This window comes from Alexandromys fortis, unplaced genomic scaffold, assembly GCF_014885135.2.
Source record: "Alexandromys fortis isolate MF-2015 unplaced genomic scaffold, M_Fortis_MF-2015_v1.1 scaffold_65, whole genome shotgun sequence".
Classification (NCBI taxonomy): Eukaryota; Metazoa; Chordata; class Mammalia; order Rodentia; family Cricetidae; genus Alexandromys; species Alexandromys fortis.
This window is the reverse complement of record NW_026067986.1, coordinates 4,556,895-4,576,794: the sequence shown is the minus strand read 5'-3', so window position 1 is coordinate 4,576,794 and position 19,900 is coordinate 4,556,895. Positions and strand designations below refer to the sequence as shown.

Genomic DNA, 19,900 nt, shown 5'->3' with positions numbered 1-19,900 from the left:
GAGGATGGGAGCCATTCAAGCTAAAAGTGGTAAAGCCGGAGTTGTCTGTCTACAGAATGGCTAAGGCGTGGCATGGCCAGCCCAGATTTCCCACTGAGTGGGTGGACCGCTGACGTGGCCCTGCCCAGAGGCCTCTCCCTGACACTCTGTGTACTCATTCTAGTAAGACAGCAAAGGGCAAAAGCTTAGAAGCAAGTTTGTTCTTATTGAACGAATTGGTAAAGGTGGCGATCCTGTTTTCATGTCTCGACTCCCAGCCTCGCACTGCCTGTGCCATAAACCGTGTATTTGGAGCTAACAAGGCACACACCCTTAGCACAGAACCGTACCCACACTGTCGTCTTCCCTCGGTGCTGTGAATGAACGAGTGTCTCTACGTGTCTGCAACCATCTGCTTTTGATAAGGTCAACGCTCATAGTAGGACCTATAAATCTCACGAGTGTCAGGCAGCTGCCTCATTTCCCCCATAATGTGAGTTCCTGGGAGAAGCAATGTTGTGTGGAAAGGAACGGAGAGGGGGTAAGTTATCAGTGTGTCAGTGAATGACAGAGCCCCAAGGAGCCCAGCGTGTGGGAAGAAAAATCTATCTGGTGCAGACAGATCACCCCCCTCCCCACGCCAAAAGAGAGCCAGTGTGCTCGCTCCCAACCGTCACAGCTACCCGGTTCCTAGGTGGGGCAGCCTCTCAGGAACATGGGGCTACACCTGCTATCGGAAGCTGGGGTGATCAACAACACTGAAGAGTGGGCCTTTACAGAGGCCCACCCCTGCCACTGTGACTGTGTTCTTTGTATGGTGGGACCACACATGCCCTTGGTGAGAAGCGTTCAGACGCACACTTGTCCTGCAGAGGCAACAGCTTCCCGGGCTGGAGAACGTACTCCGTGATCACTGTGTTTCATAGATCACTGTGCACAGTGGAACATGCTAGCTGACGTTCAGAAAATAGGTCAGCTAGTCAACATGTCCTTCTGCAGGTGCGTCTTTTACTAAGTGCTTGTTTAGAACGCCCGTCCGTCCGGTCACATCACTGTCTGTTTTGTGAGCCCTTAGGTCCCTCCTCCTCAAGCCTTGATAGCAATCCTTTCGGTCTAGTTTCTGCTAAGCAGGTTGGCTACTGACCACAGTCAAGGCCAAGCCACACTTTCGACCGTCTCTTTTCCAAATAAGGTCTAAAAAGTAAAAAACACTAACAAGCTCAGCTGTGCACACGGCGGGGATCCCCTCCCACTATGCCGAAAGGCTGCACTGAGGTGGGGCAACACTGTTCACTGCTTAAGGGTACAGGCATAGATTGCATAAGTGTCTATAGATAAATCGATATAAAGCAAAGATTCTTCTACCATTTCATCTCACTGAAATAGGACATAGAGGTTGTTTGGTCGACGGAACCACTCATGCCTCTTTGACTAGCCCACTGAAACCACTAAGAATTGCGTCCACATCGACACATTTGGCCAAATCCCAGAGATTCTCCCCTCGCTCCCAGACAAGCGCTATTACAATATATTGCAACATGACCCAGCAACCCTACTAGGAACACATCCAACGCTGAAATCAGCACGTCGAACAGACATTTCCACGCTTGCGCACATTGTACAGCCACGAAGGGCGGAAAAACTGAACACGCGCATCACTGAACTGAGATCTCATTGTCTGGGACAACACACATGATGTTGTGTCGGGAACCAGGCCCACAGACACAGGCACTGAGTGATCTCACTTGTGCATAGAATCCTGAAGAGGCTGGCCATGGAGACGTCAGGATTGGATGGGTAGCTTCCAGAAGCTGAGGAGACAGGAGGTGGGAGGTGAGACGAGAGGAGGAGGGGCTTTGGGGACCATTTGACCAATGAGCAGTGCATGGCGATCAAGGAGGAGCCAAGCCCGATCAAGGAGGAGCCAAGGTTGGCGTGCACTGCTGAACAGCAACAGGGTTATGGATGATGATAATAAACTGTGTGATGTGGGGTTTCCCTCTGTGTGCTATGAATACCATTGATGAATAAAGGAACTGCTTTGGGCCTATAGCAGAGCTATAGGGGAACAGAGCTGGGTGGGGAAAACTAAACTGAATGCTGGGAGGAAGAAGGGCAGAGTCAGACAGAAGCCACGGAGCTCTGTCGGAGACAGATGCTGGAACTTCGCCCGGTAATCCACAGCCACGTGGCGATACACAGATTAATGGAGATGGGTTAAATTAAGATGTAACAGTCAGCCAATAAGAAGCTAGAGCTAATGTGCCAAGCAGTGATTTAATTAATACAGTTTCTGTGTGATTATTTCTGGGCTAAGTGGTCGGGAACCAACCAGTGGCCCAGAACCAACAAGCGGCCCCTCCTACTACAAGTATGTACTTCAAATAGTCAGAAGGAGACGGTTGGCCAAGCTTTCACCATGAAAAAACGATGGGTGTTTAAGGAGATGGAAATCTATGAGCATCCTTGATGCGAGGCTGTTCATCTTCTGACCTGCCCACAAGGGGAACAGCCCTTACACTATGTATCTCTTCCCAGCTTCCTCTCCCAGTTCCCTGCTCTCCTCTGCTCTTTCTCCTCGCTCTGTCCTCGACCAGCACTAGGTCAGAGTGGGAAAGAGGCCCCAATTACACGGGCTGTTTTGAGGAGATTCCCAGCAGAACATGAGCCTCAAGTTCTGAAACAGGCAAGTCTTCACAGACAAAACTGCACTAGGGCCAGGCTGTGGTGGCACACATCTTTAATCCCAGAACTTGGGAGACAGAGGCAGGTGAGTTCGAGGCCAGCCTGGTCTACAGAACTAGTTCCAGGACAGCCAGGGCTATACATAGAAACCCTGTTTCGAAAAACCAAAACAAAACAATAACTGGGCTAATAAAGAAAAACCCATATGAAGTGTCTAGAACTACACCAAAGGTCTTGGAATGAGGAAGGTATTTGAGTTATGTATATAATAAAAAAAAACCCACTTAAAATTACTTAATGTTACATGCTGACTTCATGCGGATAAAGACTGAGCTGTCAATCAAGCCTACCATGCTAACAATAGCAGTGAAGTTCTCTTCTTAACTTCTGGAAAAGTCTACCACATAGAAGCCTTCTTAGGACCCCTAAGGATGAACCTCTTGCACCAAGCCATTAGTCCACGGGCTTCTGCCACACAGGCCGTCTCAGTAGGTTCCCGGACAGCACGTGGCCATGTGCTTATCTTCAAAATGTGGGGAGAGTGTGCACAAGAGCTTCTCTGAATACGAACATTAAGAATAGGAACGCGCAAAGCAGTTCGGGAAGACAGTGACGTCATGCCGCAAATGTTAGTGTCACCAAAGCAAGCAGCAGCAACCTCAGGACCCAACTGTTTGGGAATTGGTGCATGAGCTGTTCGGTTATTCGAGCTGCACATGGCCGTAACAATCCCGTCTTTCTCCACTGATGCCCTTATAACTTCCCTTCCTAGACACCGAACGATGTATAAACTCCTTAATACTACAGGATTTCAAAGGATATTTTCACCAAGTATAAAAAAACAATTTTTTCCAGGAGTGGTGGTGCATGCCTTTAATCCCAGCACTCAGGAGACAGGAACAAATGAATCTCTGTGAGTTTGAGGCCAATCTGGCAACAAGTTCCAGGCCAGCCAGGGCTACAAAGTGAGACTATGCATCAAAAAATATATATTAAATATATATATAATTATATATTTAAATTATGCCAATGAGATGAATAGAAATATCTACCTTAAATTTGGGGAAACAATAAAAATTCTAATTAACCATTTCTTAACTAAATTAATACACATTGTAAGTGCTTTGCATTGTGGTAAGGAAACTATATGACAGATTATACTTTCAAACTACATTAGAAATGACTCAGTGCTACACAGTAACTCACTAATAGCTCTGTTAAGTATGGAATTAATTACACTGTGATTAATTTTGCAGCTTGGTTTGTACATGTTTGATTTATTACAAAAGTGAAGCAAGCCTACAGAACAAATCCATGTCTGTCTTTCTGGTAGTGTCCTGTCAAATATATAAGTGCCATTGATAAATGATAGTATTTAGGACTACAGGATAACTTTGTAAAAAACAGTAACTTTGTATTTAAATAATAAATACGCACATATTGTTATTTCAGGTTAGGACATTTTAGATGCGATCCCTCTACCTTACAGGGTATTTCATTAAAATATCAACGGAGAAGCTTGTGTTCTCGCAATAACAACGCCAGCAGCCTTGTAAATGCATCTTGCACGCCATGTTCTTTAGTGTGACTGCGCTTTATAAATCCCTCCTTGGCTCAAGCTTGCCTCTCTTCAAGGTGTCTTATGACTTCACTGTGTTTTGTCTGCATTTATTAGACTCTTTGGATGAACTTCTCCTTGCATTTTTTTATTTTTTTAAACTCCTTAGGAGAGATGCTCCTGCCTGAGCGCCGGGCATGTTTGCTGGTCATTTCCCGTCACAGTGCCTTAGAGGCCCGAGCATGGAGACAGGGTCAGAACAGACGTAGCATCCAGAGAGGGTGCTGGCTTCCTACCAGAGCCCCATTATGAAACCATGCCAACAAACGAAGGCCACTGAGTAAACTCCGTGCAGTGTAGGCCTCCAAGATGAATCGGGACAAAATATCCATTTTTGATTTTCACATTTTTTTTTCTCCTGGAAATTGTAAAATAATAGCTGAAGAGAATGTGTATTGGGGCAAGTAATGGCTTATTAAAATTGGTAACTATTCATGTCTATTTTTTAAAGTTTATTTTTATTTCATGTGCATTGGTATTGTGCCTGTATTTATCTCTGTGTGAGGGTGTTGAATCCCTTGGACCTATGGTTACAGACAGTTGTGAGCTGCCCTGTGGGTGTTGGGATTGAACCCGGGTGCCCTGGAAAAAACAGCCAGTGCTCTTAACCGCTGAACCAGCTCTCCAGCCCTCACCGGGCAAACAAAAGTCGTCCAGCTTCTGGCCCACCATCCCGCTTCAGAGAATCTGACCTACTTGCACCACGGTCTTCATCACGTCTCTCCAGGTCTTGTCCACGGCGGTGAAGCGCCGGCTTTCCTCCGGCATCTGCGACATGATGTCGGGAGAGCTGAAGATGGGCTCCAGGTACAGCCAGGTGGCCTGCACCTTCAGCCACTCGTCCAGGATCTCCTGAAGCAGCAGGAGCTTGCTCTCCCACTCTCTGCGGGACAAGCACAGTGGGGACAAACAGCGACTTTCAGGGCGGCCAGCCAGGCAGTGGCTCAGGCAGCAGTGCAAACCTTGAGCTAACCTGCCACCCCAACGCGTGACATCGTTACTCTCGGTTCTACTTCTCCGGCTGCATTCAAAGGCAAATCGCCAGGATGTTTTTTTAATAAAGCCTGCTTCCAGAATAATTACATCAACAGTTAGGCTTATAACCAGTAACTAAGACAGAACTTGGGGTCACAAAATCCACATTCCCCTAAACACAAGGTGGCACGCATGAGCAAGAGGCAATATTTAAATTACAGGGGGTTCTCAGCTCATCTCTAAATATCGAAAACTTAATGACCAAAGTTCTTTTACGTGTAAACATCACAATTACTCCAAAATTAACGCTTCTATAGCCACGGTTTTCAAACTTCTCTGCATTTGTATCCATCTTTGCAATAACCCCGGGCAAAGCATTTCCTTAACAAATGCTGGGGGCGAGGTTAGGTGGCAGGTGCCAGTTCTCCCAGCTGACAAAGACAGAGCCCACAGATGCGAAAGGCTGCCAGAGAAACCAAACAAGGAAGCATGACTTATGAGTCAGTGAGAGACTGGGAAAGAAATAGCTTCTTTGGTATATTAATGCCTTACTCATTTATCAGAGAGAATCCATAATTTTCAGTTATTAAAGCAAAGGCATGGAAACAGTTATCCTGGTTATCGGGTGCTTTCAAACGTCTTTTCAAAATATCGTGTGTGCCCCCCACCCCCCACATCGAGCGCTTGTCTGTGACCTGGGCAGCTGTTTTACTTGAGGAGACAGGGCTGCCTCTGCTTCCTTCCGGTGTTATTTTCTTTTCTCTAATCCCTTCATGATGCAGGAAAAGATTCCCACTAGATGATGATATCCCACCCAGTTCCTCGCTCTACCGCCTGGAAGAAGAGCCAACCACAGAGCCTCTGACCGTCTCTCAGGTGAGAGCGGAGGCCGAAACCGTCCAGTCAGCTTCCCCTACTGGTCAAATGCACACTGATGGTGTCAGTTATCTGACGGGGTTGTCTGTTTCTTAAGGTAAAAGAGAAACTGTTTAATACAGCTTCCAAAAAAGTATGAAAATGGGGCAGAAGGGAGAGACACAGTAAGAATTCAATGTGTTTCGCTATCTTCTTTTAAGAACTCCTGGTTAAGCTGTCATACATAGGGGTCTCTGGGGATCTGTTTCCAAATTTGGGAAATGTTACATTGTGCTCTCTCTAAACTACGCTTGGTCACAAAATTACTTCTTAGAGTTAAAAAAAAAGGAAGATCAATGTGTTGACAATAAAAATGAGTCTATCTGAATGTTGTCTAAAAGGATCCAAACATCTTTCAAAAACTATGAACGGAGTTCTTACAATGAACTCCACAGGATCCTACACCCTCTTCTGGCTTCTACAGGTACCTAGACCTCGCTCCCCCCCCCTTCTCTCACACACAAAACTATAAATGAAATAATAAATCAAAAATATTAAATGCAAAGTGTAGAATTGGTCCCCAGAAGAACTTTAGATTGAACGCACGTGACTTGGCTAACGTCATATTATTTTACCTCATTTGCTTCTCGTACGGCTTGATGAATGGCGACCCTCGCATAGTCTGTGTTTTCACAATGTGGTCGTCCAGCAGCATCTGAATTTCATCAACCGACGACAAAATAAACGTCCCACTCTCTCTGTAGGGATGAATGACAAATTCCATTGCGTCCCATTCAGTGATCATCTTATCCATGGCCTTTTCAAGAGAGTACTCTTTGCTGGCTGCTTCGCTGATGCCTTCAAACCTGTCTAAGAATGGTTCCAGATTCATGTCTATGAAGGAGAAGACAGTCGAGTCATCGGCCGGCTGCAGGGGGTAGCCAACAATGGCGGACATGGCCTCCCAGTGCCTGGGGCGCAGGCCAGGGTTACAGACCACCTGGATGAGAGGAATGTACTGTTTGAATTCTTCCACTCTAGTTCTTACTTTCTTGGTCATGGCCAGTGCGTTTGGAGAATCGTGGAAGGCCTTCTCCAGCTTATAGAGCCCTCTCCAGTAATTCCCAACGTCGGCCTCGACCTGGTCTGGGTTCACCTTGTGGTAGGGTCCTTCGGTCCACCCCCTGTGCTTGGTACTGAACTCCACGGCAGTTTCGTAGAGACGGAGATAAGGGTTCAGGCCGTCTTGGATCTTTTTCCGTTGAGGATATACGGATGGGATCCAGCCAAACGCCTCCTCCTCGGCATTAAACTGCTCAATCTGGAAAGATGGGTGTCGAGTAAGTGATTCTGAGAGGGAGTGGTGTTTAAAATGTTCATAACGGCGCTCCCTGCGTCCTAACAGTAAATTCAGTGTGTGTAAAGGACTGAGCGTGAATCTAGTTGCTTGTTTTCTTTTAAAATTGAGAGCCTGTATATATTTATGGACTACATATGCATGCATTCTGAGATGAGTAACTCAGCGTAATGAGTGTGTGTATTACCTCACCCCGAGAAGCTACTCTCTCAGCAATTTTCAATATATAAATACATGGCTATTAAATATAACTACCACACCATGTTGTAAATCGATCCAACAAATTTCTCCCATTTCACTGAAGTTTCGTCTCCTTTAATCAACATCTCCCCACCCCTGATCCCTGGTAACCATGATTTGATGCACTGCTTCTACAGTCTTGACTCTTTTTCAACTCTGCCACACTATCTATCTTTCCGTATCTGGTTTATACACTTAGCACATTCCCTCGGGATTAATTTATGTTGTAAATTAAATGATTTATATTTGCAAAGACTGGGTATCATTTCTTTCTTTATTTGTGATCATGTTTCTGGGCAATGGTTTATTACATTCGCCTAACGGTCAAGTAAATTGACAAATAGAAGGAAATTTCACCCACTAAGACATAATGAGGATCGGGCATCATTCCCTGAAAGACTTTAAGTGCTTTGAATGAGGACATCACTGCGTTAGATGCCGTGGCAGAGAGACCGAGGGTCCGATTCCTCAGAGTTCCTGACTCAGCTCAGGAAAGACGTATGGAGGCGGCAGTACAACGCACTCATTCGATAATAACTTAAAGTCAACAGGTGGACCATTGCAGAACCATAGCCATGGAACACGTACGTGACGTTACGTGTGCTCATGTGCAGAAGGATGCAGACCACAGCGCAGCGCGGGATGGACAGGAAGAGGCGGAGGGAGCATTTCCTCTTAGCTAGTCGTGGACCGTGCGCAGACACGGGCCGCACAAGCTACACAACTGGAAAGGGGCCGTGGCACGCATCCACTAACCAGGTGACTTAGAATTCCAGTGAGCCCAGTTATAGACCGACTTAAAAGCTTATTTCTGCCTTTTCGTGATGAGATGACTATAAACTACTGAGTTACCTAAGCAGACATTCAGGCCGTTTCGTGTAAGAAAAGCGCAGTTGGTTTTCGTCATAAAAACGTAACGGAGGTTGTACCATGCACGGCAAAGGATATAGCTTTCCTCTTCCAGGTTCGTCTAAGAAAGCCGGACCTGAGGCAGCGGCTCAGCGGGAGACAGTAGCGGGTCCTATGACGACAGCTGCACACGGTAAGCAGGCCTCTGAGTACAAAGACGCTAAGCAGCAATCAAACGCTATTATGCGCGCGCGCTTCTCTCACCGATTGTGGTGGAGCTGTGGTGCGGAGGACTAAGCGCGGCAAACTGGCAGAGATAACTCCATCTTTAAAATAAAGCTGAGGACCACAGAAACACTGCGAACCGCCCTGCTGTGTCTCCTCAGAGTGCGGCTGGAAATCTGGATTGCTTCTATTATTCTCTTGCTTCGTGTAATTCAACTGTTTTATCTTTTTTTTTTTTTTTTTAAAAAGAGTGCCGCACTTTGTAACCTAGGCTGGCTTCAGACTTGCAATCCCGCTACCTCGGGTTCCCAAGTCCTTGAGAGTGGGCGTGTGCCACCGTGCCTGGCTCCATCTGCTTAAGAGCGAATACTCAATACAAACTCAGTGCTCTCCCGTTGGCCTGTTCCATCCTCCGGAGACCTTAACTGTACCTTGTCTGCTGCTGCATCCAGCTTGCCGTTCAGCACCTGCGCCTTTTTCAGGTACCGCTGCACGTCCTGCAGGTCCCCGAATGTATGGAATTCTTCCGCTTGTTTAGCGTAGCTCTCCAGCTCCTCCACAAACCGCTCACACCGCAGCTAATCAAAACAAAGGGCGTGCTTATTACTCTACCAAAACGAAGACCCCGGCCCGCGTCGAGGGAAAGTTTAAGTATTTGAAAAGCTCATCAAAAATTGTTGTTGTTGTATTTCTCGTGACAAGATACAAAGAAAGATAACCTAAAAGACGACTGGGATCTAAAGTGCACACAAAAAGATTAATTTAAAGAAAACTCGCTAAAAATACCTCTTGTTCCCTAGTTTATAAGTTGGCCCTAAACAATGTAAGGAAGTCTGGTTTGTTTAAAAAAAATGTGTTAAAAGTATATTCTTTAGTATGCTAAAAAAATGGTGCAAATGACTGAGCATTTGAAAAATGTATAAGAAGCAGGATGGGACCAGATGAAAGATGTTTCTGTAAGGGCTCTGCAAATGCTATGTCATTTTCATAGCATCTGTGGAAAACCGAACTTCTTTAATTATGCTGTTTCCAAGACGGCTCTTCAATTAGCAACACGGAACCAAGGTATCCCAAGGTTATTGTTGTTTCCCATGAGCGCCTATGACAAGAAATGTGTGAAGCTAATAAAGCCAGGTGCGAAATATTAATATTTTAATATCCTAGCATAAACAGCTGTGTGTGATTCACGAAAAGCACTTAATATAAAACTGTCATTGGCAACCTGTCCCGGATTAAATGATTCTAAAAATATCTATTAATGAAATATCTAAAAGTCAAATCTAGGTTATTCAAAACTAGGAGCTTTTTTTTTTTCTATTTCATAGAGCTCAGATTGGTTTCTGTCCTCTTTTCTCCTGTTTCCCAGTAGATTCTTTGTTCTGACTTAATGGGCAAAGGAAAATAAGAAGACAACAGCAATAATAGTTGTAGATGTCCCCTTAAAGGGTGGTTCTTTATTATTTCTTCTTTTTAAAAAAGATTTATTTATTTATTTTATATGTGTTCTATCTGTATGTATCACTTTATGCCTGAAGACGAGGGCACCAGATCTCATTACAGATGGTTGGAGACACCATGTGTTTGCTGGGAATTGAACCCAGGTCCTCTGTAAGAGCAGCCAATGCTCTTAACTACTGAGCCACCTCTCCATTCCAATATGTGTGGAGTTTTGAAATAGGACACTTCGAGAATTAAGTATGGATAATTCTGGGCCACCTCGGAATTTTCTAAGAGTCGATTTAAGTATCTAATATTCATTTTCATGTTTTCCACATTCATAATGTTGGGAACGGCAGCCTGGTCATAAGAGAGAAATAGTAGCCACAGTTTAACAACGTGCAATTTTAAGGCTCTGAAGGGGACTCCAAGTGACGTAATCTGTGAACTGAATCTCCTTCGGTGTGGCAGAAAACCAGGTAGCTTGTGCTAGAAGAACAGCTGAACTGACTGACCTAGGTCAACCTGAAGAGTTTTGGCTTCTTCCATAAAACGAAACTGAAAGTTTAGGTAATTCATTCATAAAAATCTATGGAATGCTCACAGCCCTCTGAAAGCTGTGGTTTGAATGTGTTCTACGCTCATGCATTGGAAAGAAACACGGCAAGGAATGGAGCCCTAAGAGTGCACAGGGCCGAAGGCTGCTGGCTCACGTACGCAGTACTTTCTACTGTCATGGCCGTGACTCAAGACAAGGGTGGCTCCTAGGACAGGGGTGGGTCTGGCCACTTCCTCTCCCTCCTTTCCTCTCTGTTTTCCTCTTTCTTACAGATGTGCCCCATAATCTCTCGCCTCTCCTTACAGCCAAGGGATGATACAGGATGAGCCCTTCAGTAGACGCTGCTCTCTTGAATTTGGACTTGCCAGCTACCAGAAATGTAAGCCCTAAACACCTGTGCTTTATAAATTACCCCGTCTCATGTCTTCTCTTACACAAGCACAAGATGGGCGGAGACACTGTGCTAGCCGGAGAGATACAGACAGAGAAAAAATAAAAATGAAATTCTCATTTGGAGCTGACCATCTAGTGGCAGACAGCCCCGGAAGGAATAAAAGTGACTCAGGTTGTTAATCTGGTGGCCAGGTGTTAAAGAGCAACAGAGACTCTACCTGAGTTCTAGAAGGTGTCCCAGAAAATCACCTGGGACAGGTGTGGATCAGGGCCCTGTGCTACAGGGTGCAGAGATAACACAGGACATGAGCGACACACAGAGCCGAGAACTAGAAAGTTCTTGGAGTTAACAAGATCAGGAGTGTCCCAAAAGGCAGGAAAGGGGGCTAGACAATAAGTAGAGAAAACCACAACCCTTCTCCCGGGAAAAATGTCCCGGCAGGGCTGTGTTTAGGAGAGCCAGAGTGACCAGGAACTGTAAGGAAGTGTGTCGGAAGGGGATCTTGACGTCGGTGCATGAAAGCAATCAAAAATAAGCAAAACCAAGCAAACGAAAAACCCTGAAGTTAGTACCATAAACCGCCTGAAAGAAACACTGTTTTATTAATGGTCACTCGGGAGCAGCATTTTCCAACATTCTCTCCATACTGCCTCCAAAAATCAAGGACTGATCCCACATCAATCAGTGCCCCGTTGAATCACCCGAGTCGTTCATTAGAAAAGATCAGATACGCGTACACTCTTCTACTGCGATTGTGGGGGAAGCTACAGTGTGCGCCTGTGTAACAAAGGCGTCTGTGCTGCTGTGTCCAGAGTGAAAACCCAAACCTGCCCTGAGAACGGGAGCAACCTAACAAGTCTGCGACGCCAACCTTAAGGCCTTCTTGGTACTGTTCCGTCTTGTCTTTGATGATCTTCCTGTGCTCGTCAAAAATCTCTCCCATCCTGGCGTACCACTGGAAAACGCTGTTGTTCAGCCGGATGTCCGCAGGGGAGAAGTTGACGCACTCAATGAGGAAGGCCAGGCAGTTTTTAGAATCCACCAGTCTCTGGGCCAGCTCCACCATGTCGGTGGACTCCACCTTCTGAATGTGAGCCTGCAGGAAAACACACAGGCACATCAGAACTGTGGCCCCGATCTGGGCACCTTAGCACAGTTTACGTCTCGACCATCCCAACCCCCCCTTCACTAAGACAAGGGAAGGAAAAAAAATGTGAGAAAATATTTAACAACACATTAAAAAAAAAAAAAACAAACAATGGAAGACCCAGGAGGATGCCGTGTATCCCTGGAAAATAAAAGCGGGCACCAGGCGAGTTATCTCATTTATTCTTTTAGTACCGTGCTTTGGGGCACTAGGAATATGCCCAACACATTGGCCGGGTGCTGGCAATGATGGCCCATGCAGTCAGCCCAGCTTTTCCCCTCGTGGAGTTTGCTAGCTGATGAAAGAGATGGTGGTTAGTCGAACAAGGGAAGAGGCAAACTCTCGGCATGGTCAGTGCTCCAGTGAGAGGAGCTGCTGCTTGCAGCACGTCACGGAGTTCTGCGGCAGCCAGACGTGGACAGTGACTCTCCACAAACACACGTGGAAGAGGCAATTGGGTGTGGCAGATGGGGAGGGCCAAGCAGAGGGAGCATGTGGTCCCCCTTGGCAAGAAGGCACTTGTGTGAGGGTCTGAATGGCTGCCAAGGCTGTGGCAGGGCGGGCACCACTCTAGAGGGCTTGCTTTTAAAGATTTACTCTTATTTTTAATCACGTATCTGCATGGGCGTGGGGGGACGTTAAAGTCACATGAGTGTGGGTGCCCAGAGAGGCCAGAAAAGAACCTCTGATAATTTGGAGCTGGAGTTACCCATGACCGCAAGCCCCCCCAAAAGTGAGTGCTGGTAGCAAACCCCAGGCCCTCTCTATTCTTAACAGCTGAGCCATCTCCCCAGTCCCAGGAAAAATGGTTTTAAATTGAAGTCAGATCCCACGGGACCATCTGGGCTCAAGTCAATTGCCCAAAACAACTGAAGGAGAAAAGATTGTATCGAGTCGAAGTTTGCCACAAAACTACCTTGCTTGCTTGGGAGAAAACGCTGACTGGGTAGTAGGGATCTCAGAGTGAGTCTAGAACATATGGCTGTAAATTAAAACACACAACCAGCAACGTCCCCACGTGCAACAATAGACTGACTTAGAAACTATAGTTTTCACACGTAATTAGTGTCTAGTCACGATATGTATTTTTAAATTTAGCCAATCGGTGTTCTACAGAGCTCACTAACTGGTTTTATATTTCTCCTTATTTGTGGTAAATGACTAATTTTTGTGTTGACTAAATTTACGAACTGGTTGGCTCTGATTCGGATAAACTGTTTAAAGGGCAGAAATAGTTAAATACAAAGCAGTGAATTTTGTTTGCTAATTAAAGATTGGAAAGCGTGACACAGAGATTGTCTGAACCCATTACCAACTGAAGAATTCCTTGATGACTAAGGACAAGGAGCACAGCACAAAAATGTCCCCTTGAAGTCTGTTAGCTGTTGATTAAAACGAGTGGATGCACACGGGCAGGCGCAGGTTACCCTGACCAGTCCTGGGCAATGCCTGCCCGCACGGTGCTAATTACGTCCTGGCAGGCGGCTGCGTGGTTGAGCGGAGACTTTCGGCAGCCACGCCCCCTCCGACCGACCGGCTTTGGTCAGTGAGCTGTTAGCTAACGTGACAGCGGCAGAAAAGCGCCTCTCAACGTGTGCTTGCGTGTCTGTGTGCCGGGGGGGGGGGGACCTGCGCGGGGACCTGCTGGAGATCGAGAGACCCAAGGAGCGGAATCCATCGACAAAGAATATTGACACCCATCAGCTCGACTGAGGGCCGGCTGAGCAAACTGAGCCTCCTCTAACAGGTGACCCAACAGCCGCGACCACACGGAGGCCAAGAGGAACACCCGGAGAGGCCAGACTGCAGGCTTGTGCTGAAACATTTAACACGTCCTGATGACTGGAAGCCTCTGTCTGAGCCTTCGCGGCGACCTGCTTCCCCGTGCCCTGGTGTCAGCGATGCGGCCAGCGACCCCGACGTGACCCCGCCGCGTCGGCGGTACCTTCATCTCCATCAGCTCTGCTGTGTTGGGAGGCGTGCTCAGCGCTTTCTCGGCGATCTTCTCAAACTCATCGCACAATCTGAAACAGCAGGCAAAGTCCATCTTACAAACAAACGTGCGGGCTAATTTCACTTCAGCACACAGTATTTAACGCCCCGCTGCGTGAAAAGTAGACTGTGATTTATCCGTGTGACATCTAAGGACTTAATACACATTGGTGCTCACTCGCTTCTTTGCTCGATATAAATTCGACGATCACGTGTCAGAGTCCACGCTACAGTAGTAGATGACCGGGAGGTAAAAATGGATGAGATTTTATAATGACCCCCACACAGCTCACAGTCTGATGGCAGAGATGGTTCCTTCAAGGAGCTGTTCCCCTGCTCAACCCACGGAGGTGGTAAAAGTGGAGGGAGTAACTAGCTCTACTTACGGGGAATAGCTAAAACCACAAACAAAAACAAAACAAACACAAACAGGCCTGTTGCCGAGAAACAACCAGCCCAGCACACACCAGTATTTCCCAGTGGACGACAGAAATATTGGACAAACTTGGAGTTGGGAAGAAAGAAAGAAAAAGCTTCAGAGGTAAGGGGGAAAAAAAAACCTTCACAAAAAGAGGCTGGGGAAGGAAGGAAGGGTGTGGACCTTGCTGAGCGGAAGGCAGGCTGGGAGGTGAATGAGCGGTTTGAATGTTTGCAGCCCTGGGCGGCAGAATCAGCAGAGGACAGGTGTGTGCCGGAAGGGCTACAGAGAAGAGGCCTTGGAGAGGAACCGGTAGGCAGACAGATGTGAGCATGCTCTGGAGACCTTTGCGGTGAGGCTGAGGGACCCCGGCCCAGGGCTCCTGCACCCCTCTGTTGTGACCTCTGCAAACCCAATGAATCTGACCTAATTAAATACAAGGTGGAGGAAGGAGAGAGGCCAGGAGGTCAGAAGGGGGCGGAGCAACAATAAAAGGAAAGCGAAGGCTTCACCCAGTACCAAATCCTAGGTCGGGAAACATTCCCACCATCCTCAAGTACTTCTAGGGGGGACAGTGCCTCACACAGAAGATAACAGTGCCAGAGAGGCCCCACAAATCCCAGCCTCTTCACTGGCGCCTCTGTCTCCAGCCCTCACCCCGCCTTACCCTTGCTACCCATTACCTGCCTGAAGTTCCTTACAGACTCCCTGTCTACCTGGGATTCCCTGCCCACACCGCTGTCCTGGCAGACGCACCCTTAAAAGGAAACCGCTACTTCGCTTGTCCTTGTATCCTCCCTTGCTGTCTCCTCTTCTCCAGCACCACACGTAAAAAGCATTTTGTGTCCCCGCCCCCCACCCCCACTCTCGAGGCAGAGTGGGGTTCTTACTGCGCTCTAGTGCAATGCGCTGGTTTGGGTTTTGTGTCTGCACCGTAACTTTTCTCTGCATATCTCATTTATAACTTAAGCCTCGCCCCATGTGTAGCACACCCAGGCTCGGTGAATGAAGCTGCCTTCAGGCCTCTACCCAATTTCTAATGATCTTGTCTTCCTCTGATACCAGAGTTGGAAGGAACATTCTGAGGCAGGTGTGTGACTCATAGCTGCAATCCTACCGGGATACTGAGAGGTGAGTGTGTGGGAGTATCGTGGTCTGCAGGCCGGCCTGGGGACCTAGTGAGATCCTGCCCTCCGAGGCCACACAGGGAAAGTCCTGGTTATTTCTGTTTTCCACCTTGTCACACCAGAAACGAGGCCCTCTGCTTGTGGACCAGCCATGCTAACTGTGCTTCTTGACTTAAAAAGCAGGCCTTCAGCTTTTTTTTTTTTTTTTTTTTGGATTTTTCGAGACAGGGTTTCTCTGTAGCTTTGGAGCCTGTTGTGGAACTAGCTCTTGTAGACCAGGCTGGCCTCGAACTCACAGAGATCCGCCTGTCTCTGCCTCCCTAGTGCTGGGATTAAAGGCGTGCGCCACCACCGCCCAGCCAGGCCTTCAGCTTTCCACTCACCGGTACTCTCTGAGTTTAGAACAGACAGCTTTCCTACGCCCCGAACCCTGGTTGGCCAACAAGTAACTCTCCGGTTACGGTAACAACTTGTCAAAGCCTTGAAGAGTAATGATAATTAGGCAACGCCTTGATATCCACTGTAAATAAATTTACTTTGAAAACTAACTTATATATAGATTACATACATTTTAAAATACGAAGTGAACGCCCACCTGACTTGTGCAAAAGGATGAAAGTGTGTTTTAAAGGCTACGGTACACAGATAAATTGCGAGGCGCATTTGTGAGGGAAACCATATTGACAATCGCATCACAAAACATCACTCCTTGTAGAAGTAAGATTAGCATAAATCCTCTCTCTTTGGGTCGCTGTGACACCGTTCCCGTCCGTACCTCGTGTTCACCTCCTGGTGGTCGCGGAACATCTTGGCTATCAGTCTCCCACAGATGATGTCCGCGCGCTTCACCAGAGCCCTGATCAGCTCCTCACAGTGCATCTCAAACATCCCCAAACGAACCGTCTGCAAGGGGATGAAGACTTAGTGCACACCAAAGGAAAAAGAGTAAGTGAAAAACCTCTTCAGTCTTCCGTTCTCTGGACACGGGTTTGTGTGCGCAATGTAATGAGGTTAAGTTTTGAGTTTGGGGATTTCTGCTTTTGTTTTTGAGTCATTGAGCCAGGCATGCTGGTTCAGGCCTGTGATCCCAGGCACTTGAGAGGCAGAATTATAACACTGAGTGTTGAGGCCAGCCCGGACTATTTAGTGAATTCCAGGCCAGCCTGGTCTCAAAAACAAACAACAGAAGACATCAGCAAATTCACACGTGGGGATGGGGGGGTTCTGCTACCTATCTCCTGCTCTTTGTATTTTACAGCTATCTCGTAAGGAGAGAAATGTGCTGGAAGTTTGTTATCTCGAACCCCGAAGAAGGATAGATTCTAACAGCTTAAGAAACTAGGCTGTTGCTAAGCAGATAAAAATTGACTTCATTCGTTTCTACTTTGTTCTGTTTTCTTTTGTTTGTGTTTTGGCACTGTCCTGCACTACAGTCCGGACTATCCGACCACGAACTGTGGCCCTCCGGCCTGCTGAGTGCTGGCATTAAAGGTGTGTAGCATCACATTCAGCAGCAAGATGGGTTTCAAATACTTTGTTGTTTTGAAAAATAGTACATCGGCATGGTAGAGAATTTGAAGAATGTTTTTGATTTAAAAAAAAAAAAGGCTAAGAGAGGATTGTGGAAATTCCTAGCATCCTTAGTAATGGAAGCAAGCACCTTTTGGTATCAGTGCTGTAGCTTCCAAATGACTTGTCAACACGCAACTTAAAAGTCAGGTTCTGGGAAATGGGAGGAGGTGCAGCATAGGACATAGGGCCATGTGTGGGGCTGGCGGCTCAGGCATTCCGGCACAAGAACTGTGTGTCCCGGCCGTCCTCACTGAGACTTTCACCATGCATGGCGTGTGTCGCCAGCTCTGCAGTTTTCACTGTGGGTTCTAACATTAGACATTAATAGAGACCATTCGATTTGGGGGGGAGTCGCCCAGGACAGGGCCGTTCACCTTTCGAGACGTGTACTGAATCTCTTCTATCAGCTTTTGGTACTTGCGGATCTCCTCGATCAGTTTCTCTTAACTCTGATTCTGGGACAGGAACTGGTCCACGTCCCGCTCGGCTTTCTTGGTGACCAAGAACTGGTACTTGTCGTAGAATTTGAGGTGCTCGATGGGGGCCACGCTCTCTCTCAGCACCACCTCCTTAATCTTCTCTTTGTGAGCGTCGACAATCTCGCTCAGGATTATGGGCTTCAGGGTTGTCGGCTTGGATTTGCTTTCCTATCCGGAGGAGGAGGAGGAGGACAATGTCAAGTGTCTGTAGTTAAATTAGCCCGGTTATCTCCGTGAAAGTGCCTGTCTTATTATTGTCTTCATTTGTAAATATCTGTGATTTACTAGTCTCTAATCTATAGAGATGCATTCGATCTAACCCAAAGAGTGAGAGAGAGAGAGAGAGAGAGAGAGAGAGAGAGAGAGAGAGAGAGAGAGAGACTGGTTCTCTGTACTTTTCATTTTCCTTAAAGGCTGTTTGTGTTTTCTTTTCAGCATGGTTGGGAGGATGGCCATTTGAGAGTAGGAGCAAAATACGACCTAGGACACCCAACAGCAAAGCCCACAAGTAGCTGCGCTAGCTCTAAGGCTGGCCTTGGGCTGCACTTTTAAAAGTCAAGTGCTCCGTGGGTCCCATCTTCACGCTCCAAGGCGGCAGAACCCGACCGCGTGGCGGAGAGGAGGATGGCCACTTGCTAGTGACCGCTGATGCTGATCTTTGGTCACCGAGCTCCGAGTCTGCTGCCACAGCTAGGGTAACAGCGGGCAAGGGTGTGTGAGACAGCAATTTTAAATGAGCACGTCAATCTCAATGGCTTGACCCCTTCCCCTTGCGAATGAGATATGGGCATTAAAGCGGTTCCTATGTGCACGGTCACTCTTGGAAACATCCGTGCTCTGACATCTGGAGGGAGGGATTTTAAACTGGTAATGAACAGAAATCACAGTCTGTGGTGGGTGTCCTATGATGTTGAAATTGACAGCCCTGATTTAGAACTCCTGTGACTATCTGCCTACTACGCCCCCTAGTGGGCACTTCAGGAGCTCCATCCGGCTTAAGCCCAAGGACTCGCAGGGACACACTACCAAAGGCTGCTGCCTCTACAGGACCCTCATTCCTGGACTCGGCTGACACTTGGTGTTGCTGTGTGCAGTGTGGACTTATGGCTTCTTGTGTAAAGGTCATTACTGCTCATTGAGAATGGCTCTCACACCCTTAGCAGCGTATCTAAGGTCTGAAATGGAGCTATCTTTCTAGGCATAATTGGATTCTCAGGCTCGAGAAGCACCTTAGAAAGTTTCTAATATTAAATTTAATTAGTACCCATTGAGAGTTAAGGAAAATGATATTCTGCATGATACCTTGGGTGTTCAAAGACATCAAATTAGATCATGAGACAGTTATGAGCTTGGACTTGCGGTGATTCGCCCACACCAGGCTTGCCTTCTCTGGGAAATAAAAGTGTGCTTTAATCTATTCTCCATTCCTATCGAATATGATACGGAAGATCAACATGAACCTGCTTCGGCATTTACTGCCAAGGGTCATGGAGACTCTGTGTGGTTATTTTATTCCATGTACTCTTACACCTTATTTTCAGATCAGACTGGTCCCCAAATCGCCTAGCGACATCTAAGGGTAGTGATCATGGTGAACCCCAGAATTTTTATCTTTAAAATGTGACCAAGTAAGGTTGACAAAGCCATTGCTCCGCACACCATGCCCCCATGCAAGTTCTTATCTCTCACAATCTGATGTCAGAACAAATATCACTCTCTTTTTGAAAAGCCTAAATTATCTACTTTCATTCTAATTTAAACTCGCCACTTATCCTCTTCACCTGAGACCCCAGGAAGGGAGGGGTCGTGGTTTACAATCATAAAGTCATAGCGACAGAATTCACTTGGGTCATTATAATCAGTATTTAGAGCTTGGTCATTCTTATCTGACTAACTACGTTGAATAAAAGAGTCTATGGGGCCAAGATGGGGGAAACGCGATTCAGAAAAGGCCCAGGTGTGCGGCTGCCTGCAGGCTTCGGTCATCTTGGT

General features: G+C 46.9%; 1 protein-coding gene across 1 annotated transcript in view; it reads right to left on the bottom strand.

Annotated features, from left to right (window-relative positions):
- The window catches only part of Dnah7 (dynein axonemal heavy chain 7), a 215,196-nt gene that overhangs the window by 162,418 nt on the left and 32,878 nt on the right, over positions 1 to 19,900 (bottom strand). The window contains 7 exon segments of the mRNA XM_050159210.1: positions 4,979 to 5,165; positions 6,748 to 7,433; positions 9,215 to 9,361; positions 12,045 to 12,269; positions 14,266 to 14,344; positions 16,633 to 16,760; positions 17,804 to 18,076. Of these exon segments, the coding sequence (XP_050015167.1) occupies positions 4,979 to 5,165; positions 6,748 to 7,433; positions 9,215 to 9,361; positions 12,045 to 12,269; positions 14,266 to 14,344; positions 16,633 to 16,760; positions 17,804 to 18,076 (1,725 nt within the window).